At 37.8% G+C, this 25,778-nt stretch overlaps 2 protein-coding genes across 3 annotated transcripts; one reads left to right on the forward strand and one right to left on the reverse strand.

Moving 5' to 3' along the window:
- Positions 1 to 643: 643 nt before the first annotated feature.
- LOC131952802 (zinc finger protein 26) lies at positions 644 to 8,963 on the reverse strand. 2 transcript variants are annotated; one of them, XM_059315656.1, is made up of 4 exons: positions 8,874 to 8,963; positions 7,131 to 7,742; positions 6,886 to 6,966; positions 644 to 6,006 (listed from the first exon to the last, which is right to left on the reverse strand). In XM_059315656.1, exons 2-4 carry the CDS (start codon positions 7,731 to 7,733, stop codon positions 3,754 to 3,756), a joined length of 2,937 nt encoding a protein of 978 aa, XP_059171639.1. In that variant the 5' UTR covers positions 7,734 to 7,742; positions 8,874 to 8,963; the 3' UTR covers positions 644 to 3,753. The 2 variants fall into 2 exon arrangements, with proteins under 2 accessions (XP_059171639.1, XP_059171638.1); XM_059315655.1 differs by lacking the exon at positions 8,874 to 8,963 and having other exon boundaries at positions 7,131 to 7,867.
- An 11,876-nt stretch (positions 8,964 to 20,839) lies between these two features.
- Positions 20,840 to 25,424, forward strand: LOC131952719 (ZZ-type zinc finger-containing protein 3). Its single transcript, XM_059315516.1, has 9 exons — positions 20,840 to 20,975; positions 22,534 to 22,941; positions 23,113 to 23,287; positions 23,525 to 23,621; positions 23,765 to 23,860; positions 24,179 to 24,355; positions 24,458 to 24,586; positions 24,796 to 24,896; positions 25,090 to 25,424. Exons 2-9 carry the CDS (start codon positions 22,572 to 22,574, stop codon positions 25,223 to 25,225), a joined length of 1,281 nt encoding a protein of 426 aa, XP_059171499.1. The 5' UTR covers positions 20,840 to 20,975; positions 22,534 to 22,571; the 3' UTR covers positions 25,226 to 25,424.
- Positions 25,425 to 25,778: the final 354 nt, after the last annotated feature.

Below are 25,778 nucleotides of genomic sequence, written 5' to 3' on the forward strand. Positions count from 1 at the left end.
GCCAAACAAAATGTGCAAAAATTCACATGCATTTTTCGAGAAATCGGAAAATAGCGTAAATTACTACTTCGGTTCAACGGAAATTACTCAAAATAAAAAAGAAGGCAGAGAATTAGATAGTTTACTTACATGTGAAATTTCATTTAGATCTATCTGAAGTAGTACGTAGTACTCAAGTTATAGGCTTTTGAAAAGTTGAAAGTAGAATCAATTCCACTTCCGGTTATCGGAAGTCGCTGAAAAGTTGATACGGATCTACAAATTTGATACAATACTTATATAAGAAACCTAGCTGTAACGGTACTCAAGTTATCGTGTTTTCCGACACACACAGACATACGGACAAGATGCAAAACTATGCTTTTTTCGACTCAGGGAGGTATAATACGTCGAGATTTGCAAAAACCTCAATTTTTTTTTGCACGATTACAATACTTTCTCTATACTTCGTATATACGAGAAAGTAAAAAAAAGGTTAGACAAAACAACAAAAAATCCTTGTGTAGTAGTAGTATTCAAATTATTTATTAAACATGAATAAATCAATTAAACAATACTTTTGTAAAAAATTTAGAAGGATAATCAAACATTTTTCAAATACAAACTTCTCCCCCCCCCCCCCCCCCCCCCGCCTCCCCACCAATTGCTTTCACCAAAAGAAAACAATGTGAGATTTTCACTAGATTGTAGAGATGGCACTGTTATACAGAGTGGAAAAATAAAATATCAAAACAAATTGTAGAATGACTGCTGCTGTTAAGTTAAAACAAAAGGTAGACATGACTAGATAAACAATGGCAATATCACATTGGAAAACAAATAGTTGCAGTATTTACATCATTGCTATTAACATATTCACAGTTTATAAAAAAGTTTGGTAGACAAACTTCAACAGGGTTATTATTTTAAAAAATCCCAGTACACAGTGCATCAATGTACGGCATTACACATCCAGACACTAGAGATGTATAAAAACATCAATTTCTACATGTCTTGGACCTGATGTTCTTGCACTCAACATACCAGCACTCACTCATTGGACCTGATGTTCTTGCACTCAACATACCAGCACTCACTCATTGGACCTGATGTTCTTGCACTCAACATACCAGCACTCACTCATTGGACCTGATGTTCTTGCACTCAACATACCAGCACTCACTCATTGGACCTGATGTTCTTGCACTCCACATACCAGCACTCACTCATTGGACCTGATGTTCTTGCACTCAACATACCAGCACTCACTCAGCGTCTAATACATGTGGTTCACATTTCTCCAGAATAAAAGATAAATTGCTAGCACCTTTAATCAATGAATATAACATTTAAGGATAATTAATACAATGAATTGTTTGTTCATAGAAGAATTCTGGCCTCCATATTTGTCAACAGTGGTTCCTACCTAAAACATTAAAAGACCATTACATACTAGATTTATCAACAAGATGGCAAACACTTGAGGTTATGGATGCACTGCTATATCTTAGGGTTATGGTTTACAGTTTGCATTGTTAACAGCCAGTGTGATACTCCTAGCCATAGCAAACGATAAGACATCAAAGTAAGTTAATAAGCTATAGAAGAACTTATATTCTGTAGTAACTAGGAATTTAAAGATATTCAAAAGAATATTTGATGAAGAAATTAGAGCAAATGCTGATTGATCTTCAAAACCTGATACTAAATTTCATTGCTTTTGTATTATTTTACTTAAACATGAGATTCTTTAAAAAATGATCACAATTTTCTAGAAATTAGGCTTTAATAAAAATGTTGACTACAATGGTACCTTCAGTGTATAGCTGAATACAGGCATTAAAAAATATTTTTAAAAATTGTATTCCTACCTAAAATACATCATTGTATTTATAGGTGTTCTGACTATAATCTAAAATATAAATTAATAAGCAATACCCGCTAGTAATAAAACAGTATAAACACCATAAAAAGAGTCAAGTAAATAACCATTTCTGCAGAACAAATAGGGCCTAATCAGAAACTTCACAAAAATTAAATCACCAATATATCTAATTTAACATATAGCGAAGAGAAATAGAAGCTTTTTTTTAATTTACTAAAATGCATGCTTGCAAGAGCATTTTAAAATTTAAGAAAATTGACATCGAAATATTTTTGAAGAATATTATCTCTATAGTTAATATAATTGGCCAACTTTATCTTTTTTTCAATAACACATTAAAAAATGAGGTATTTTAATTTACTTCAACTGCATATTTAAACATAAGAAATGTGGTAAATACTAAATACACTGTTCTTTTTATCTGAAAAAGAATAATATTTTACTAAACCATTTAAAATAAATTATTTTGATAACCAAATAACCTTATAGGGTACAAAACTTATTATGCATGTATATAACTGTAAAAATAAATCGTGTATATGTCAGAGTATAAAAAATTATGAAGGTAAAAATTTAAAAAACAAACAGTTATTGTAGAACGAACATTAAACTCTGCAGAGTATTCTAGTAATGTAAAGTAGTAAAGATTCCACTTTAGACCTAATCAGGCAGATGAAGTAGAGTTTATCTTTCATGACCACGGCATATGAAGGGATAAAGTGGTCAGCACTATGCCTAGCAGCCTGTTCTATCCCCAATGTGAGTTAGGTACTCATCAGAGCTGGGTGGACTCAGGAATGTTCCACTTACTTTAACCCAGTTTTTAACTCTAGACTTTGGGGTTAGCAGTATAGTGCTATACCTCGAGGCCATGCCTTCCCATAGTAATATATTTTGTAGGAATCAATTTTCTTTGCTAGTTTCAAATAGCTTTATATCAGATCATGAGAATGTTAAAGTTAAACTGTGCAACAAATATGGAATTCAAATATCTGACTTTACATCAGACTTTAACACTTCTACTTCTATCTGATTATTAAAAAATATTACATTTTTAAAAAGTTCTAATTATGCGTTTCCTCGGTTAAATAAATACAACAATGATAATTGTGAAAATCCCAGGTTCTGTAGCATCAGCATTATAAAATAGTAAAATGCAGTAGGAATGAACTGTTTACACAACAAAATGTTATAATGCTAGAAGATGAAGTAAAATCAATATCAGTAGTATCTATTAACATGTATTGAGCCAGAAAGGAAGGACTAATATCATACTTGAGCAAACTATACAACAATAATTTGTGTATTGTTGAAAAAATCATAATAAATGTACATACTTTTGAGATAGAGGTATTAAAAAAATCATTCATATACTCCTAGAAACAGGAGTAAATAATGCTTTGTAATTATTTAAATTAACAAAAGTAACAAAAGCTATAAAATATTTAAAAAGGTATGTGAATACTGGCTCTAAATAGTTAATTCATGTTGACAATTTTACAAGTGAGAACAAATTGTGGAGAAAAATGGGAGGAGAACATTGTATAGAAATGAAAGTTTCACAGTCACAAAAGTTATGTTTATAAATCAAACTCTTTAAAACATAATACTTTTATTAAATATTTCAGTGAGAGCACTAATAAAGAATGACTACACAGTTTTTTCAACCCATTTTGTTTAATCTCCTATATTTTTTTTTCCTAAATGGGTACAGAACTCCTTTCAGTTATGTTTCTATGCTGGCTATTGGAGGTACATGACAAACAATATACAACTAACCACAAAACCAAATGTAGAGTTGGAATATAATTTTAGCTGCTAGTTTAAATAAGAAAAAGCCTATTTATAAAGTTCAGTAATTCAAACATTAGCCAACACATACAAAAATGTCACGCTGGATGGGAATTTTCAGGAAAAGCAGTTTGTGGAAGCAACTGAAAAGAGGACATGGTAAGTTGGGTATCAGCTGCAAATCTACCTGATGCACCATGGAAGCCTCCGTGAAATGAATTCCGTTGTAAACTGTTCAAGCTTGATGGTAAATAAGCTTTACTGTTGTAGGAAAACGTGTAGGTACCCATATCACGAGCAGACATTTGTATATTGGTAGATAAATGTGGCTCTGACCGAAGCATGGAAATGCTAGTGTGCAAACTCGAGTCTTTAAGTGAAAAGGGCATACCAGAGGAGATGGTGTCATGTGCCATGTGGATGTCTGGTTGACTGAAAGCTCCATCTTGAAGACTTGAATGCCGCTGGTCATTTGAGAGAAGGCTAGATGATTGTAGTGTTAAGCCATACGGATGTCTGGACACTCCATATGGATGAAGATCATCACTACTATGTATTGGGGATTTCTTTATTAAGTTATCGTCTAAATACATTTTTCTATTCTCAATATAGCTTTTATCTGGGAAAATTGGATTTGGACTTTCCAGATATCTCTTTTCCATCATGGTGTTATCTGAGCTTTGTGTGTATGAACCTGTAGAATTGGTGGCAAAATTTTTCTCTATAGCAGGGGTATGTGAGTTATTCATAAAACTTTTATCTGAATAAGAACTTCCTGGACTAGCCGCAAAATTTTTGTCTGAATAAGGTGTACCCGCTGGTCTAGAGTAATGTTTATCCTGGTATATGCCATTGGGAGTGTCTACAAACAGCTTTTCTGAGTAAGAATTGTGAGATCCAACATAAGATTTTTCTGTGTAAGAACTGTTGAGTTGTTTAGGGAATTGGTTTTCTTGGAATGAACTGTTTTGAATTGGAACAGAATTTAATGACATGGCTGAATGCTCATACTTGATATGCTGAGGTTGATGTTTCAGATGAGTATTTTCACTTTCTTCATGATCACTTTCAGTCTCTGAACAAGTATCACTGTCCAGATAACTGTCATCTGATGGCCTGGGAATAATATCACAATTTAACATTGAACTGTCTTGGCTAGTGAACATCATTATACCAGCCCGCTTGTGGTCACTGATATGCTCTAACAAAAGTTTGCGCAATGAGAAACTCTGGCCACAGAGAATACAAGTATGTGGCCTCTCACCTGTATGTTCTCTGCGATGAACAGTGAGGTGGTGTTTTTTCTCAAATGTCTTACCACAGTCGGAGCAGGAAAACTCACCGCCATCTACTTCAACAACATCTTCATCAACTATGTCATCTCCACCTCTAGAATCCAAGCCTTCTCTCTCATGTTTTTTCATATGATTGTTTAAAAACACCTGCCCCTTAAACATTTTCCCACACAGTCCACAAAACAAAGGGCCTTTAGTGGGAGGCAAAAGAGCGGCTGAGTTTAATTCACTCCCCATATGTGTAGAATAGTGGGCAGTGAGAACCTCTTCTGATGGGAACATTTTACCACAAACTTTGCAAAGTAACGGAAGCTGGTTTGAATGGCACAGCATGTGAGCCTCAAGATGGGAGACACGGCCAAATTCCTTGCCACAAATTTGACAAATCCTCCCTGCTCGATCTCGATGAGCTGCCATGTGCCGGTTTTTATTATTAATACTTTCAAACATTTTACCACATTCTTCGCACTGCAGATTACCTTCTTCTAAATGTGCCATATGGTGTTTGAAGAACTCCATAACATCAGTATACATTTGGCCACAACGCTTGCAGTCATACGCCCCCTCCTTCCTGTGAGTCCGCATGTGAACTTTTAGAACAGAAGCCTGGGAAAAATCTCTCTCACACAAGCCACATTTGTAAGGCCTCTCCCCAGTGTGAATTCTAAGGTGGACAGACAACACAGATGCTGACCTGAAATACCTCTCACAAAACTCACACTGAACCTGCTTGTGAACACGTTTATGCTTTTCTTTCTCATACTGTGTAGGGAAAACCTTTTCACATAACCCACAAGGATACTGCACACCTTCAGCACCATGAGTTTTCATATGTTGTTTAAATGCAATCCATTCAGAATACTGACGTCCACAATCGGAACACTGTAAATTTTGATCATGTTTACTTGTAAGGTTGTGAACCATTATATGGGTATCTAGTTTCTTTCCACTTTCAAAGAGTTTACCACAGACAGAGCAGCAGTGATTTTTCCCCACCTCATGACTTGCCATGTGATTCCTTAACCTCTGACCTGTGTGAAATTGACGACCACATATCTAGATACAGAAAAAAGTGGCAAATATGGTTAAACAGCAACAACTTTTTTAATATGTAATACATTTTGTAAAATTATTTTTTAAAAACATGTGATCCATCTAAATCAAGGTATCTTAAACTTATTTGTTCTTTAAACCCCCCCCCCTCCCATCATGAAAGTCAATCTTTTCAAAATTGTAAAAATACAATTGTAGGCACTGGTGGTCTATACATGCAATGCTGTTTTTCATTTTATAGAATACCTCACACTTTTTTAAAAAAATGATACCCATAAAACAGTCTTTTCTTATTCCTGACAATTAACTAGTGAAAAAGACATTTTCGATAAACCTATTACTTTTTATTTTTTGATGAGTGTATACATTTTCCAACCTAATTTCAACAAGAAATAGCAATATTTCTAGATGATGATGATGAGTTTTTCAAATTCCCCCCCCCCCCCCCCCCCAAAAAAAAAAACTAATACATGTGTGTCCAGTTGAATACTTTTGTGATATTAAATGAGATTAACACAGGAACTATATGACAACATGGACATAACTAATCACCCTTGTGTTTCATCTCTACAGTGCTGCAATGATTTTTTTTTTTTTTAACTAATTCCTTAACTCATTTCTATTCATCCCTCCTTTACTACACAAGGTTTTCTTAATCTTAACCTAGAATATATCTACACCTTCCTACCCCATTTTGATGCCTTAAATGTCACCCTAAGCTTCTTAACCAATTAAGTATACTATAACTGATAATCAATTTTACATATTTATGATAGTCTGATTGATGAATGAGTTAAAAAAGTAAATAAATAAAATTATTTAAACCCGAATTCTTATGAATTGAATGGTTAATTAGTAGAGTCATTATGAAAAATAACTTACATTACAAGCAAATCTCTTGCCCCCTGATTCTGTGTGTTTGGCTTTAAGATGATACAAATATGCTCTCCAGTTGACACATACCTATTAAATTATAAAAGAGATAAAATTATTAACACTTTTAATAAATAACATAAGGATTTTAAAAGATTGCAGCAATACTAAATGACAATGATATTCAAGTCAAAGCAGTACAAAGCCCAAAAAATTGATGATAACATAAGGAATTTTTTATCATTATGTTTTACCTTGCCACAACTTTCACACGTAAATGAAGCTTTGCGGTCAGTGTTGTGTACTGGAAGATGGTGGTCAAGCTTGTCCTGAGAAGAAAACATCTTGCCACATGTGTTGCAGCAAAAAGGTTTCCCTTTACTGTGACCTAGCATGTGACTGTCATATCGACTTGGAACACGAAAAACCTTTCCACATATTCCACATGGATAACTAGGAGGGGGACGAGATAATGATCTAATACTGGAAGTTGACCCGGCTGAAGTTTGGGACAGTCTTCGTATGCGTTTAGGAACTGTTGGTGCAGCTTGAGTATTTACTGGAGTAACTGATTGAGGTATTAATGGTTGCAACTGTAATGCTAACTGAGACTGAGTACTGCGATATATCCCTTGTGTAACATCATTAAATAGATCTTCCATGTTCTGAGTGCCATACTTAGATGTGTCACAATTATCTTTGGGTGCAATGTGTTTGATCTGTGTTTTTGATGGCTTTCTCTTTGATCTGTTTTTTGCATTTGAAGGATCTTGTGATGTTTGTGTATCAGTGGTGTCACCATCAGCAGATTCAGGGGACCCTTCACCAACTGAGGCTCCTTCATCTAAGCCATCCATGGTGGAAACCTTTACAAAAAAGTAAATGTATATTTATATGTAGGTCCAACACCCAATTGGCTGAATAGATTTCTCAGCTGAACATTTTCTGTTTAACCATTGTCCGCTTTTTGTGATACATTTTGATATTTTCATGTCAGTAGTAGTGTCTGTTGAAACAATCGCCACAAGTTCCTGCATGAAAATATTTATAAAAATATAAAGATCTAGCATTTTTTAAATAATATAGAAAATTGAATATAGTCTACCTAAGACTAAGACTTGTCCTAAGTAAAAAAAATTAACTAAGTAAGTACTTGAGAGTGAGTAAGGCTATCATTCTATGAAAGAGCTTTTGTTTTCTTAGTTTACCGGTCATTAACTCGATAGTCGATACCCACTTCAAGGATAAATTGAAAACATTTAGATCTAGATCTAGATCTAATAATTCTAGTATAGTGAAGCCTATAGATTTAGAATCTAGTAATTATTAATTATAGGCCTATATTTAGGATAGCCTAGATCAGTGGCGTAGGCAGGGGGGGGGGGGGTTAGGGGGGGTCATAACCCCCCCCCCCCCATAGACCCCTCGATATATAGAAAAAGTATGAGGGGGGTGCAAATCGAAAGTTTGAGGGGGGGGGGGGGGTGCAAATCGAAAGTTTGAGGGGGGGTGCAAATCGAAAGTATGTCCCAGGGTACAAAATGGAACCCCCCCCCCCCCTTGAGACGATCCTGGCTACGCCACTGGCCTAGATACTGTAGATTTAGATAGTAGATAGATCTAGAATAAAACTAGATTCTAGATCTAGACTAGATTCATAATCAATAAATTTAAAGAGTAGATTGTAAGACTATCACGTAGATAATTAGAATAATTAATAATTAGGCCTAATAATTATGCCAAAATTGGCAAATTGCAGGTTGTAAGTAAAAACCTAATCGATACCTCGTAGTCGTAGAATATCAGGTGTGCTTAAATAAAATAGTACGGTAACGATACTAGATCTAGATCTAAGTAAGTTCCATACCACATTATCATTAACAATTTGCCGCTAGAAAAACAGTTACAGTGCAATGATGTGAAGCTGCGGTGGCTGTTTTAAAGAGAATTGACTATTGTTGATAGAACACATGCTTGCTTTTGCAAAAAAATATCACCTTATATGTTGAAAATATAGATCTAGATGTAGATCTAGCTGTTTATTTATTTTTTATTCTTCTCGATATAACTGTGCTTGTACGTCCACCATATCCGTTTGTAAGTGCGTCGGCGCGAGAGGGCGCTCCTAATGTGTGCAAGAGTGTGTTAGACAGCGTGTACGTGTTTACTGCGAGGCACAACACTTCACTACAATATACTCGATCTATATTTAGACCTGGGTACAAAGAACAAAAAATTTAAATCTATGCCGTAAAATAGCTCAACAAAAGTAGGGACAATAGATTCAGCATATGGGCATAGGTCACTTCGTGCATTATTACTCTTGTTCCTAGAATAGCTAGATTAGATTTAGTTGTTACTGATAAATAAATGGCTTGCATTTGGATAGTCTTAGGACTTAAATTTAAATATTAAATAAACAGAAACACAAGTAGAGGCGTAGCCAGTTTTCATTGTGTGTGTGTGTGTGGGGGGGGGGGGGGGGTAATAAAATATATCAACTGTAGCCGAATATATATAACACATGCAGTGTGTGTGTGGGGGGGGGGGGGTGTGTTAGGGTCCATGTGGATGTTCACATGTTGAATTTAAAATCGAAACACTTACATATTAACACGAACATAAACTCCTACTATTAAGACGGCTGTGCGTGTTGTTTTTTTTTGTTTTTTTTTAAATAAACCCATGGGAACCAGTGGCCTAGCGACCCTCACGGCGCGATTGTAGGAAAAAAAGTCACAGGAAAAAAAAACAGAAAAAAAGTCACAAGAAAAAAGTCTCAAATATATATTTGCATGATATTTGTTAATACTTTAATGTATTAAATATTTAGAGAGTGCAAATTAACTTAGGATTAATTAAATGTAATGTGTGTAGGCTGTATACGCATAGGAATTTTTATAATTCATCTAAAAATATTTATTATGAAGTTTGTAGATTGTAATTATTTTAAACTTAAGATTAGTAGCATTTAATAGAATGCTCCAAAGTCCACGTTTTTCATCGTGGTTTTTTTAAAATACCAATATTAAATTACCGTGAAATGGTAAGTTCGCCGGACTTGCTGCCCTCAACTCATGGCAACAATAGTTATGTTTAGTTCAACCACCTTTACTCAGAGGCGTAGCTAGGGGAGGGCGGCCGCCCCGGGCGCCGACCCTAGGGGGCGCCAAAAGGGGTAGAAACTTTTTTAACAAAGTTCATTTTAAGCTGCAGTTTTGAATTATAAACAAAGTAAAGAAATTTAACGGATGAGAGCCCTTGCATACTGATTTAACTGTTTTCTACCTTGATTGTGTAACTGTAAAACGTATATCCTTAAGAAATAGTGACCGGAAAAACCGCTATCCAGCTTTCCTAGAGGGGGGGGGGGCGCTTTTTCGAAGACTAAAATCGGAAAAATTCACACCGGATTAAGGAATAAATAACCGATATCACTCAGAAAAGAAAAACACGATTGTGTAACATAAAAAAAGAGTTAGTGACGTTTAAAATCCACTCTACCATTTTTGTGCAAGATGGTGGGGCACTTATCACCAACAAAAATCGCAAGGATTTGTAATGGATCGCTTACTATATAAATATTTTAACACTTAGAAAAGAAATCTATTCACTACCCAGTTTTGATAAGTAATAACGCGACTAGTTCTTTGTACGATTCTTACGATTCTCTCAACTTCATCGTGAGAGATCAGATACTTTTACTTGATTGCGTTACATCTTGCCAGGATCACTGCATTAAAGAGAAATAAATATCACGGATTCTTGTATCGCTATCCGATCAGTAAAATAGCAGACTGTCGGAGCGCGTGGGTGGGAAGCGACACTCTTTGCCAAAATTTTAAGAGAGAAGAAAGTTAGTATTTTGTACTAATTATTACTTTGTTCAACTGATAATTCAAAATTGTGATATAGGCCTACAATTATCGAAATTGTTCTAAAGATACGACCAGAAGTAGACCAAATAAGGCTTGCACCTTCTACACCTTAAGCAATGGTTCTTAACTTTTTGGAATCACCGAACCCTTCTTAATAGTTGTATCATCCACACAGACCAAATCCGAACCTGAATCATAAAAAGACTGTGCTAAACGAATTAGCACCGGTACAATTTTAATTTTTTTTTTGACATTACTTATCATCATTTTTAAAGGATCTTATCGGGAATTTAATTGGCGTCCAGTGAAGTTTTAGGGAACGACAATCAGCGTATTTGTTAATTTTTTTCCAGACTGTCGCACACACATACACACACACGTATATATATATATATATATATATATATATATATATATATATATATATATATATATATATATATATATATATATGGGGGGCGCCAAACTGATGAAAGTTTGCCCCAGGCGCCGGGAGGGGTCGCTACGCCTCTGCCTTTACTGCCCTTATTTATCACGCTCATTACATAACAAAACTTAGGATCAAAACAGAAAGCCGACAACGTTCAAAAGCTGTCATTGACGCATAACGTCAACAACATAAAATATGTTCGGACAATGCCTACTGAGGAGAGGCCGACCAGAGAATAGCCTACGGCAAAATGTGCCTAAATTTCTTTTATAGTTAACTTTTCTACCGCGTATTTAACTAAATACGTAACAAAAGTTGAGATTGTTGTGTTAATTATCTTAGAGTATTTTTACTTACAGTTGTTATAAATCATAATGCTTTTAACGTCTATAAATAATTTATGCTATTAAAAATACAACCCACAACAATAAACATACAAAATTTACAATTCTTAACAAATTAATAAAAATATTTCTAAAAAGAGTTTTGTGACTTTTTTTCTGTGACTTTATTTCTGTGACTTTTTTTTCCGATAAAATTTTTCCACTGTGACTTTTTTTCCTAGCAAAAACTGTGACTTTTTTTCTGTGTTTTTTTTCCTGTGACTTTTTTTCCGTTCACCCACGGCGCCCGGGGCGAACTTTCAATTAGGCGCCCAACTCGTGTATATATATATATATATATATATATATATATATATATATATATATATATATATATATATATATATATATATATATATATATATATATATATATATATATATATGTAACTAGGGGAAGTTACCAAGAGACATAACGTGTTACAGTCTGACGTCACAGTGCAGGTGTTGGCTGATGCCAAGGCGTAATATCTCGGGAAGCGATACGAAAGACGGTCTGTCAACTTTGATGTGACAGGATGCAGGTGGCTTATTAAAATCGGACTGTACGACAGAAGCGGCGTAATTAACAGTCTGATGTAACGATTAGAATCGATTACAATTACGATTATGATAGGACCGAATATGAGTACGATTATGAAGGGGATATAAGGAAGGCGACGGCTGAGCTCGAGGTCTCTCAGAAAGTCTCTCAGAAAGTCGGTCTCAGAAGGTCTGTCAGTCAGTCCGTCAGTCTCTCTCTCTCAGTGAGTCTGTGTGGCAGTATCACGTTGGTTATATGGTGTTAAGAAGGACGTTAGACATGTGTATTCAGTTAGATGAAGCCTAGTGAGGACTGTTGGGGGTCCGTTGATTCAGACTATTATTGTGAAACATCTCTCTTGATTCATTATATTATTGTGAAGCATTCTTTGATTCATGTAATAAAAGGATCAATAATGAACCTGCATCTTCGAGTATCTATGCTGTGGTCAATGTTGTGTGGAATGAGTGGTTAGACTCGGGAAGGTCACATTTGGCGTTGTCGGCAGGGTAGCCAGAGACTCGTTACATTTGGCGTTGTCGGCAGGATAGACTCGGGGACTCGTTACATTTGGCGCTGCGACCAGGATGAATTCAACGAGACTTGCCGCTTTAGGCACCCATAGTCAACCTAGTTCATAACTGTGTTTAGTGTGTGTGTGAATTCGGACATTCAGGAACAGTGAAAATTGAGGAACGAGGAAAATTTTTTTCATACACACACGGTAAGAAAGAACTCTTTTTTTTTTTACTAAAGGAATAAAATGTCTACTCTGGACGAGAAGCAGACCCATATTGTGGTCCTGCCCAGAGAGTCCCACATTAACAAATTTTACGGGGACGGTGATCCAACTTTAACCAACAGGTTCAGTGAGGAGGTCAAAGCGGCCTGGGCCTCGAGAAACATGTCACCAGAGGAAAGATTAAGACTGCTGATGGGCAGTATAGGAGAGACGGTTAGGGCAGAGGTCAAATGCCACGATAAAACCGTCCAATCAGATCCAGATAAGGTGCTGGATCTAATTATGGAGACCTTTGGGGAGAGACGGTCGGGATCGCAACTGCTAACGGGGTTCGTAGGCTTAAAGCAGAGAATGGCGGAGAGTGTGATGGAGTATTCACACCGAATAAACAGGGCCTTTGATTCGGTAAAGGGCAAAACACCTGACATTGATGTACGCCTACTGAGGGACCAGTTCATCGAGGGGCTAGCAACCCCGATCTTAAGGAGAGAGTTGAAAGAGGAGGTCCACAAAGACCCGCAGTTGACCTTCCTTCAGGTCAGGAACTCAGCGATCCGCAGGTCCGAGGATGAGGACCAATCGAACTGTTCGGTGGACAAAGTCTCTGTGCCGAAACAGAAACAATCCCCACCCACGGGGACCGGCACGGTGGAAACCATGATGGCTCAACTGTTGGCCCACCTGGATAAGGTTGACCAAAGATTGGAGAGGTTGGAAAGCAGGTCAACAGCTGAGAATCAGGAAAAGAACGGGACAAAACAGAGACAGGTTGGACGGCCGCGACCCGCCGGTCCATCGCTCCGGTGGACGGCTGACGGTCGACCAATTTGTTTGTCCTGTTCACAACCCGGACATATGGCACGGTACTGCCAGGGAAACGGTCGTCCTCTGTAAGGCAGGGCCAGGCTACAGAGGGGCGAGGTTATGGCCCAAGAAGCAAAATGATGGGAGTCTGTCCCGAAATGGTGATTACGATTGGGGACATCGCGGTGAAGGCAATTGTGGATACAGGCTCCCAGGTGACGACAATCACGGAAAATTTTTACACCAAATGGATGAAAGGAAAAGACCATAGGTTGAGGTCTGACACATGCATGCGCCTGACGGCAGCTAATGGACTAACCATTCCTTACTGTGGTTATTTTCTGGCGGATGTCGTGGTGGCGGGACATAGGTTGAAGCAGGTTGGGGTGTTCGTTACGAAACACAACCTAGAGACAAATGTGTCAAATATACCTTGCCTGTTGGGCATGAATATTCTTGGCCAGTTGCCAGAATTTCTTACAAATATTGTCGGATCGACCACACCAGGTCGGGGATCCAAGTTGGCCAGGTTTGCCAAGACCAGAGGAAGGATATCAGTCCCGGCAAACACGGTCAAGGCAATCACATTACAAATTGGTGATAGAAGCGTGAATGGTGATGTGATGATAGAACCATGTGGCGCCGCACTGAGGGCAGGCGTCGTGTTACTGCGGACATACACATCAGCGGAAAATGGACTAGTTCAAGGATTAGTGGCAAATGTTTTGGATGAGGAAATTTTTATACCGCCTAATACTCTGGTAGGAGTACCACAGAACGTCGAGGTACAAAGGTCGGCACAGTGCATCGAACTGAGCAATACCAGCAGTAATGAAGTAACAATTAGGTCGGTCAATGTGACGGCCGAGGTGAAGAAAGAGGATGGCCGATCATATACATTCCCGGAAACTGAGGACCCAAAACTAAATGAATTGTTGAATAAGTACAGGGATATATTTGCCTCGTACGAGGGTGATTTGGGTTACACGGAAGTAATAAAACACCAGATACCCTTACTACAAGACAAGCCGGTGGCGCAACCTTATCGAAGATTACCACCGAGTCACTACTCTGCGGTGAAGGCACACCTGAACGATCTACTAAAAAAGGGAATTATTACAACCAGCACGAGCCCGTATGCGGCACCGATAGTAGTGGTAAAAAAGAAGTCAGGGGAGATAAGACTGTGTTGTGATTACCGGAAATTGAACAATATCACAAGAAGGGATGCATTCCCCTTGCCTCGTATTGATGAATGTCTTGATGCGTTGGGGGGAGCAAGATTTTTTTCTACCTTGGATTTGGCCAGTGGCTACCACCAAGTGGCCATGCACCCCAACGATCAACATAAAACTGCATTTATTTCTCCACTGGGACTGTACGAGTGGACCCGTATGCCGTTTGGTCTAACTAATGCACCTGCTACATTCCAGCGAGTAATGCAGAGTGCTATGAGTGACTTTCTATTTCAAATAATGTTGGTGTACTTGGATGATATACTAGTTTATTCAAAAACTTGGGAGGACCATCTAGAAAGATTAGAACAAGTGTTTCTCCGTCTTAGGGAGATAGGAGTAAAGCTGAACCCAGACAAATGCTGCTTCGGTCTGAAATCGGTACATTTTTTGGGTTACGTGATTTCGTCGGATGGCATCGCCACTGACCCAGATAAAATTGCAGCTGTTAAAGAATGGAAACAGCCAACAACTACAGTAGAGGTCAGATCATTCTTGGGCTTTGCTTCCTATTATAGAAAATTTGTGCCTGGTTTTGCAAAAATTGCCGCACCATTGCATGACTTGGTAAACAAAATGACAAAGAAACACAGTAAGGAGAAAAAGAAAGGTAAAACACAACTGATAGGTGAATTATGGACTGATGAATGCCTGAACTCGTTTAAGCTACTGAAAAAGGCTTTGACAGAGGCGCCGATATTAGGATATGCAGACTTTGACAAACCATTTCGGCTAGAAATTGACGCCAGCTCTAAAGGTCTGGGAGCTGTGCTATCACAACAACAAAAGCAAGGTTTCAGGGTTATTGCTTATGCCAGTCGAGCTCTGAAGGAATCAGAGAAGAACATGACAAATTACAGCGCCATGAAACTAGAACTTTTGACATTAAAATGGGCTGTGACGGAAAAATTCAGGGACTATCTATTAGGTGCTAAATGTGTGGTATACACTGACAATAACCCCTTGAGTCACCTAAAGACAGCAAAGTTGGGATCCATCGAACAGCGATGGGCAGCAGAATTGGCACTCTTTGACCTGGAGATAAAATTTCGCCCGGGGCGGTCCAATGGCAATGCGGACGCCTTATCAAGGAATCCTTACGAGAGACCGGGCGATGAGGAAGAAACGCTGACAGGAATATGTGAGGTCAGAGCGTCAACAGATATCCCTCACGGGGTGCAAGTGAGGCAGAACGGACAGACCGGGGTGGAGCACATTTCCACAGAGCCCGGACATATGGACATTGGTGATGTTAGTTGCCTTAATCACAAAGAGATAAGAGATGCCCAGAGAACGGATAGTGGCTTACAGCCGCTGTTGAAACACGTCCAGGAACAAAAATTCCCAGGAAGAAGGGAAAGAGAACAATTTGGTCGAGAAACAAAGAAAATACTGAGTCATTGGGACCGTCTCAGTATACAGGATGGTGTTCTCATGCGGAGAATTTATGACCAAATTGATGGGACAATACACCAGGTGGTGGTGCCTGGACAATTACGAGAAGAAGTGCTAAGGTTGGCACATGACAGGGCAGGACACCAGGGTCAGGACAGGACGCACAAAATATTACGACGAAGGTGTTACTGGCCCAATACGGAAATGGAGGTCAAACGCCATTGTGAGGCTTGTGTGAGGTGTCAGCATGCGAAAATGCCAGTTGTCAAAATGAGACAGCCATCGGGACACCTATTAGCGACAAAACCACTAGAGATTGTGGCTATGGACTTTACGTCGTTGGAGCAATCATCGGATGGGACGGAACATGTGTTGGTAATGACTGATGTTTTCACCAAATGGACTGTGGCGGTGCCCACACGAGATCAGACTGCCAAAACAGTGGCAAAGGTCTTAATAGAACATTGGTTCATCAAATATGGCATACCAAGACAATTACACTCTGACCAAGGAAGGGCCTTCGAGTCAGAAGTAATTAACCAACTGTGCAGTCACTACGGGATCAACAAATCTAGAACAACCACATTTAATCCGAAAGGAAACGGACAGTGCGAGCGGTTCAACCGCAGCATGCATGATTTGCTGCGTACTCTAGAACCTGAACAGAAAAAACGTTGGCCTGATTTTCTCCCAGAGTTGGTATATCTATACAACTGCACACCCCATGCCACAACCGGCTTTTCGCCATACATGTTGCTGTTCGGACGGGAGGCTCGACTCCCTCTTGACTTGTTCCTAGGAAAAAAGGAGAGTATGACTGGCTCATACACTGCACTGGAATATGTGAATGAACATATGAGACGAATTAGAGAAATGTACAGGGTAGTACAGGAAAGACTAGAACATGAAGCACGGCGAAGGGAACCGCCGGTACAGACAAAGGACCCGTCACTCAAACTGAACGACAGGGTATTACTGCGTAGCCACCCGTTAGGCAGAAACAAAATCCACGACCTCTGGCGACAGGAGATATGGCAAGTCGTGGAGATGCCTAAAGTAGCAGGTGGCCCCTTTAAGATAAGACCCATCGATCACACCAAACCGGATCGGTGGGCGAATATTGCTCAATTAAAGAAATATTGTCATAGTCAAGAGGAGCAGTTACACACAAGGAAACCCAAGACAATTAGGGAACCGGAAACTATAACGGAAATTCTCATACCCATCCCGGAACCATGTCACCATCAACAGAACAACAGCGACACACAAGGGGAGGATACCGGCAACAAGGAGGATCCCGGTCCCTCCAAAAGCAGAGAGACAGTAGACCATCAGATAAGTGGTCCGCGGAGAAGTTTGAGAAACAGAAAGAATACGAAATTTTTTGTCAGCAACCATCAATTCTTTCATGGTCGCGCTGGTATGAAAACAGACTGTTCAAAAAGTCATAAAAGTGAACTGGTGAAGGCACCAAACGAAAAAAGGTGGATGTGAATTCTAGAACTGTTTTGTGTCTGAGGAAGATGATGTAGACACATTGGATATGTGAAATAGGGATAACTGTCAATCTTATACGAATGTGACGACATTGACAGTGAGTGGAACAATGGATTTTTTTTACGGTGGTGCGATGGACTTTGAAGGACTGCACCTGCCAAGCGTTGTTTGTGGTTGATAACACACAAAAAAAAGGCAGGGGTGGATGTAACTAGGGGAAGTTACCAAGAGACATAACGTGTTACAGTCTGACGTCACAGTGCAGGTGTTGGCTGATGCCAAGGCGTAATATCTCGGGAAGCGATACGAAAGACGGTCTGTCAACTTTGATGTGACAGGATGCAGGTGGCTTATTAAAATCGGACTGTACGACAGAAGCGGCGTAATTAACAGTCTGATGTAACGATTAGAATCGATTACAATTACGATTATGATAGGACCGAATATGAGTACGATTATGAAGGGGATATAAGGAAGGCGACGGCTGAGCTCGAGGTCTCTCAGAAAGTCTCTCAGAAAGTCGGTCTCAGAAGGTCTGTCAGTCAGTCCGTCAGTCTCTCTCTCTCAGTGAGTCTGTGTGGCAGTATCACGTTGGTTATATGGTGTTAAGAAGGACGTTAGACATGTGTATTCAGTTAGATGAAGCCTAGTGAGGACTGTTGGGGGTCCGTTGATTCAGACTATTATTGTGAAACATCTCTCTTGATTCATTATATTATTGTGAAGCATTCTTTGATTCATGTAATAAAAGGATCAATAATGAACCTGCATCTTCGAGTATCTATGCTGTGGTCAATGTTGTGTGGAATGAGTGGTTAGACTCGGGAAGGTCACATTTGGCGTTGTCGGCAGGGTAGCCAGAGACTCGTTACATTTGGCGTTGTCGGCAGGATAGACTCGGGGACTCGTTACATATATATATACATTGTTTATTTTGTAAAAAAAAAAAGGTGATAAGGTGCCGGTACTCAGTGCTGGATTTCCTAACTTTTAACTCCCAGTTCGCACCAAGCTAAAATCACAACTGCAAAGATACTAAATGTCTAAAACAATTTTATAATATAATAAATTAATGATAAACGTTAAAATACAAGAAAAGTAATAATTTTTTCCTCACATTGAAAAAGGTACCGGTGCGTACCGTCACAAAAAAGCCCTGTATATGACGATGTGTCTGTGTGTGCGCGCGTCAGTCCGGAAAAGATTTAATAATTACGGTGTCTGATTTTCGTTCCCTAATAAAACTTTACTTGACGCCTTAAGATGCGTTTTTCTTTCAAAAAAGATTAATAATGACAGAAAGAATATATGCCTGATCTGAGTTTAGAGGGTAGTTTGTAGCAGGCGCTAATTTGTTTAGGCCAACCTTTTATTTTTATGGAACAACCTTTATCTTTGGAACAGTCTCTGTTAAGAGGTATTACAATTTTTACATAGTTGGATTATAAATTTGTAAGAATATGGTCATACAAGTAACACACAATAGCAAATTATCATAAACATTATACGACATGGGTATTCACAAATTATGAATTGTTGATAAGTAGAAAATAAAACAACTAGATAGCGGCAAAAAACTGGAACTGGAAATTTCGCATATGTGCGCTGCCTTCTCGCTTTTAGTCAACAACAAATGCAGAACAAATTGTACTGGTTGAGGAAGCAGTAATAATCGGTGTGAAGTCTACACTACTACAGGGAAAGAGGAAGAGAAGGAGGCCAAACATGTCATGAAGGAAATCGTTTGAAATATAGATGGGGTGTCTGGATTGTTAGGGTTCGATCTTCATAAAAATCAAGTGAGATTACGAAGTGTTGCCCACGCTCCTCAAGAGGCCGAAACGAAAAAAAAAAAGAACAAATCAAAAGAGTTTAGAGCAGTGGTTCTTAACCTGGGTTCAATCGGGGCTTCAGCGGGGGGTCGAGACACATACCCGACCCATGTGATTCACGATAGAATTAGAACTATTACAATATTTAAGAAAGGTTCTGTATATGCGCATATCAAACTGGTGGGGTTCGCTACCTCCAAAAAAGTTAAGAACCACTTTATAGTGTAGTTTGCAGAAGTTGCAAGCTTATTTGAACAGTAGGTTGAACAAATTAACAAAGCAGTAGATGTCGTCGTGTTGTACCAGTTTCCCCCCCCCTGGTTTTATTGATGTAAATCCTTGCGATTTTTAATTTGCGAAATGCACCCCATACCCCGCACAATCTTGGATAAAGTTGGTAGTCTTTTTTAATGTTACACAATCGTACAACACGCTGTAATACTATTGGTTTCTTTTCTACGTGGTAAAGGTTATATCTACTCACCAATCCAGTGTAAATCCTTTCGATTTTTTAGTCGGCGGAAAAGTGCCCCCATCTAGGAAAAGAGTAAAGCTTGAGAGCGGTTTTAGCCGGTCACTGTTTCTTAAACTTAAGGGTAGGCCTATTTGTTTTACAGTTACATAATCAAGCTAGAAAACAGTTAAATCAGTATGTAAAGGCTGCAGTCGTTTAATTTTTTACCTTTGACTGTTTAAAATTCAAAATTGCAGCTTAAAATGAACTTTCAAAAATTTTCTCTACCCCTTTTGGCGTCCCACATAGGTGAGCGCATTACACTATGACTTATTAGCACGATGGCGCCACTATGACCGAACTAGGGTACGCATGCGGCGCCCTTAGTGTAACAGTAGGCTACCAAGATCGCCCCGCGACGCCCGTGACACATGTGTGGTTATCGAGGTGTGTTCTACCTCACTATCATCATTGTGGGTGATCGACGTACACTCTAGGTCTAGAATGACTCTAGACTTTCATTCTTCCCGTCCTGGGGCGTCTGGACGGTAGAGTAGACATACTCGCGCCCCAATAACTAAGATCCAAGAGATATATTGTCGATACTGATTAAAGTGATTACATAAATTATGAATAACTCAGTTATTTAAAAAAAAGGTTACACTTATTAGAAAATAATCTATCTTTATTTAATCTTTGTCAAACGGCAAGCATTTTATTTTAAATTTTAGGCTAAGTTTTTTTTAAGGTGATAACTATTTTTCTGCAACTTAAATTTCAGTTCAGCATAAACTTTTCGAAAATAAAATGAAAATTTGAATTTGGAATTTAAAACCAGATATTGCGATGTTAGGTAGATTGAAGTTTCTTACTGCAACATTGCAAATCTACACACTGTACAGTGTACACAGAGAGCACAAGTCGTAAGTGAGTATTGAGTTTTATTTAATGATTTAATTTATATATCTAGTTTGTAGAATTTAATTTTAGATCTCTCTTATTTCATGTTTGGTTAAGCAAGTATTAAAGTTACTACTAGTACTTAGAATACTAGAATCTAGGTTCTGTTTACTAAACTAATGTTCGAAGTGACTACTCTGACTACTCACTACTCGGAAAATGATTTTTCGCCCCAGCGTCTCCATCTGGTTAGCAGAAGTTACGAAACTCAATAGATCTAGATCTAGATCTAACTGGGTTAGGGTAAAGGCTATGCAGTTTTTTTTGTAAATACATGCATGTGCAGTACCATTTAAAACATTGCAGCGAAGGAAAGCGGTAGTTTCAACCTCACCCACTGCCTCATCCTGCCCCAAGGGCCAATACACTCTGGAGGACCAGTCAAACAGTTTTAATGCAAATTTGTAAATGTGTTAGATCTATATAAATTTACATGACCCCTATTTAGTATTTGGCTATCAAAAGTGGAGCAACGAGTCACAGAAGTCATTAAAAATTTAATGTTTTGCCTATATTTTACACAACAGTTTGTGTAGTGGATTTTAATGTTTGCGGAATAGAGTGCTATAGTGACTGTAAAATAAAGTGAATAGTACCACAGCTACAGTATTCTTTTACAAACCAAACATCAAAGCAAAATACTATTATATTTTAAATATTAATTATGGTAGGCTGTGCCCTCACACCCCCCCCCCCCCCCCCGCCGCACCGTAGGATCTGGTTGCTCAGTAGCTCCTCCCCTGGTTAGATCTAGCTGTAGTTAGTTATATAGAGTATCATATCATATGACATATATAGGCTAAAGTCATCAGTATCAAGTATCATGTGAACAGTATCAAATATTATGAAGCCATTATTAGTTAGGCCGATTCTAGTCGGAATAAGATACGCATGCGATACGCATGCGCAATGGAGAGAAACTACGACTTGCCTTAGCGGCGATGTTTTCGATGGTACTGCGCATGCGTGTGTTTACAACCGCAGAACCCTAATACCAACCCTAATCCTATCCTTAACCCTATCCCTAATCCTATCCCTAACCCTAGCCCTAATCCTATCCCTAACCCTAATCCTATCCCTATCCCTAATCCTACCCCTAACCCTCATTCTAGCCCTAACCCTAGCCATAGGTCACTGCGCATGCGCAGAACTATCTTTTGCCGAAAAATCTTATTCCGAGTAGACACTTCGTATTAGTTATTAGGTTAGCAGTTAGATGGGCCTATATCTAAACAAAATATCTATGAAACTACTCTGCTGGAGGAGTAGGCTTACTAAAAACAAGAACATTTTCTGCCTAGCCACTTCTTAACCATGTAACTATTTTGTTGAAGTTGTTCTGCATTGTGGCACACACAAAAAATGCTAGGTGAATGTTTAGAGATGTTAATTATTCAATTGTCAGGCTGAATCTCAATGAACATAATATTATTTTCATGATGGTAATTTCTAGCCTGGTATCAAGAAGCCAATGTGCATTTTGCTTTAAAAAGTATGTAATTGGATACATTTATATTTATTGCAGACTTTATGTACTGATCTAAGCAATATATAAATAAGTAGATGGATGCTACAAGCTTTTCTTATGAAGAAATTAATCAACCATACTACTTTGAGTCTGACCACCTTGCACTTAAAGAAAATTCTGACTATCGAAATTTGCTTCACACTATTGCTATATTGGAAGCTCAGAGACAGCAAGCAGCACAGGATATAGAAACTCTTTACAAGGCCCAAGATGAGGCCTTGGTAGATCCCTTGACATTTGTCAAAAACCTCCAGAATGGGAAAGATTTGTGTTTACCCAAACCTCAAAAGGTTTCTCCACTCCCAGATATTCAATGGGACAAGTACACAACTAGTGCTAACTTCACTTCATTTGGTACTTCTCGTCACATGACCAGAAATAAAAAAAATGCACCAGACCAAGGAGGTAATCTATTTACACTTTTCTATTTGGGTGGTTGTACATCATATATAGATTCTTTTTAGATAACCTTAATTTACAGTAATTGACTTAAGGGCATGGGCAGGTGATAAAAACCAAATAAGCCAAGTTTTACTAGTTTTAAAAATTTGATTTAATTAAAAAACTGTATTTTAGATCAGGTGCAGAGTTTAAAATCAAAACTGGCTTTGGGCTTAAGTTCATCAGCATCATCTTTAAATGCTGAGCGCTCTGGATCAGACAGTGAAGTAGTTGTTGTGAGAGGTCGGCAGCGTGATAGCACCAAACCTGCCACCTTTAATAAATTATGGACAGATGAGGAACAACAAAGGTTACTTTAAGCCTTATTTAATTTATATTGTGCAATTGTTTGTTTTATTGTTACACATGATGGACATGTTATAAAATATAAAGCATGCATTTTTTTCTTATTATTAATATAATAATTACAATTTTCTTAAAAATAATTCTCAATCAAATTAACAAAATTGATTAATCTTTCAATGGATTTCACTTTCTTCCTTTAAGTTATTTCTCAAATATTAGTTCTTAACATCTTTTTTCCCAGGCTAGAGAGTTTACTAATTCAGTTTCCACCAGAAGAAATAGAATCTCGGCGGTGGGCTAAAATAGCTGATGCTTTGGGTAATAGAACTCCAATACAAGTAAGAAAAATAATCATAATTTTTAAGCTTTCTTTTTACTTTGAGCCCATATTCACCTTAAAAAGTTGCAAAACAATATCATGCTTAGAATAAAAATACTGTAGCTTAGCCTGTTTTTATGCACCCACTTTAATATCTTTTAGGTAGCCAGCAGAGTACAAAAGTATTTTTTAAAATTGGCAAAGGAAGGATTGCCTGTTCCTGGGCGAATGCCTAACGTTACAGCATACTCTAAAAGGGTAATTATATTTTTATCAATGTTTGCTTTGTGATGGTAAAAAAAAAATGAGTTCCCTTTTCAGACTTCATCGTCCAAGGGGCAGGTGAAGTTAAATTCTGTGACCTCGGCATAGAAAGGGATAGTGTGGTCAGGACTATGCCCAGCTGCCTTTCCTTTCCATAACAGAGTTGGGTGGACTCAGGGACCTGCTACGACTAGCCAGGGACCCTAACTTGTGGCTAGTAGGCTAAAGCTCTGCCATTTGTTATTGTATGATAGGTAATTTGTGTTGTTCGATAATCATTCAGCAGTATTTTAAGTTCTTGATGCTTGACAGGGTTCCCATCGCCATCATCGTTACAGCCGCATGTATGGTTCCTGTTCTACATTTTTAAAATCTCACGTTCCACCTGTGTGGATGAAAGAGGATGGGGAAGATCCAGGAGCACCTATTCAAAGCTTTTTGGAGAATGCTGGGACATCAGAGACAAATAGTCAAAAAGGCGACTCTTCTGTAGGTGGCTTAAATTATAAATATTTGATAATCTGTAAAATTTATTTTTTGTAATTATAAGAAATATGTCATCTAAGAAGCTGTTATTGTTCTAATTAAAAGGATGAAGATAATTATCCTGAAGAAGTTCTGAACAGTGCAGAATACAAAGAACTACAACAGCTGAGAAGACTCAGAAAAGAAAAAATAGCCCAAGAGCAGTCTGTAGTTGCTAGACACATTGGTTTTAAGGTATTTGTTACTTTACGTACATATAGTTTTATAAAAGAAAACAATTACATTATACAGTCAAAATTAAAACTAAATGTTGCCACAATATTCAATTAGGGTAATTCTTTTTATAAATATTATTAGTTTTTTTTTTACTCTTATTTCCAATAGGGTACATTAAAGTAATGTGATGCAATACTTTGATTTTAACTTTTTTATGTAACTTATAGTGTGATAACTGTGGATGTGAACCTATTGTTGGCACAAGATGGCATTGTATCGACTGTCCTCCAAATTTATCTTTTGATTTTTGTGATGATTGTAGTGTTGTGTAAGTATGAAACCATTACTGTCAATGCTCATTTAGTTTACTATTACTACTAGTATTACTATTACTACTAAACAATACAAATAATTCAAACAAAAAATTGTTACAACTAAAAAACTAAGTAGCCTTCTGATAGTTTTTGTATACACTGAATTAATAAATCAATTCCTTATTACTATGTTATTTCTTATTACAGAACATTTCAACAGGATAATCATGATTCCAGTCATCGCCTGCAACCATTTAAACATGCTGTTTTGGATTCAGACTATATGAGTTATACTAAAACTGATTATAACTACTTGGATCCAAATTATATGCCAGCTAGTTAATGTAGCTGATTGTGAAATATTTTTTCATGTTTTATGTTCATTGAAAATATTTGTGAAGAATTAAATAGTGAAATCTGAAAAGTTTGCAACTCCTTTTGTTTTAGAATCTAATTTGATAAGAATTAGAACAAAATTTGCAAAAAAATTAATACTAGATACCTTTTGATATGTAGTGCTAGGCTAAACTTCAACAGAGCTGAAAGCAGTGTTTGATTTAAGCTTTACTATTACTGTTATATAACTAAATTCATTTTTGTGCCAAATGTGTTTTGATGGAATTCTCACCTCATTGATATAGATTATAGATAGGGCTCTGCTGTACAATAGTAACACAGATTTTGTGATATCCTCATGGTCATAACAGTCAAAATACATTCGCCCAAGTCATTTTTGAGATGGGGGGGGGGGGGTTGAGTTAATAGTTGAAATACAATGTTTACACATTATTCTATTATATGGCGAATCGCTTAGCCATTCAGAAAACTGTTTTTTTTTTTATTTATTTATCATAGCAGAAAAAAATACTTGTTATTTTTTATTTCCTCCCCCCCCC

The sequence above is a fragment of the Physella acuta genome, unplaced genomic scaffold, assembly GCF_028476545.2.
Source record: "Physella acuta isolate Inbredline_101_S28 unplaced genomic scaffold, ASM2847654v3 ptg000890l, whole genome shotgun sequence".
In the NCBI taxonomy this organism is placed as follows: domain Eukaryota; kingdom Metazoa; phylum Mollusca; class Gastropoda; family Physidae; genus Physella; species Physella acuta.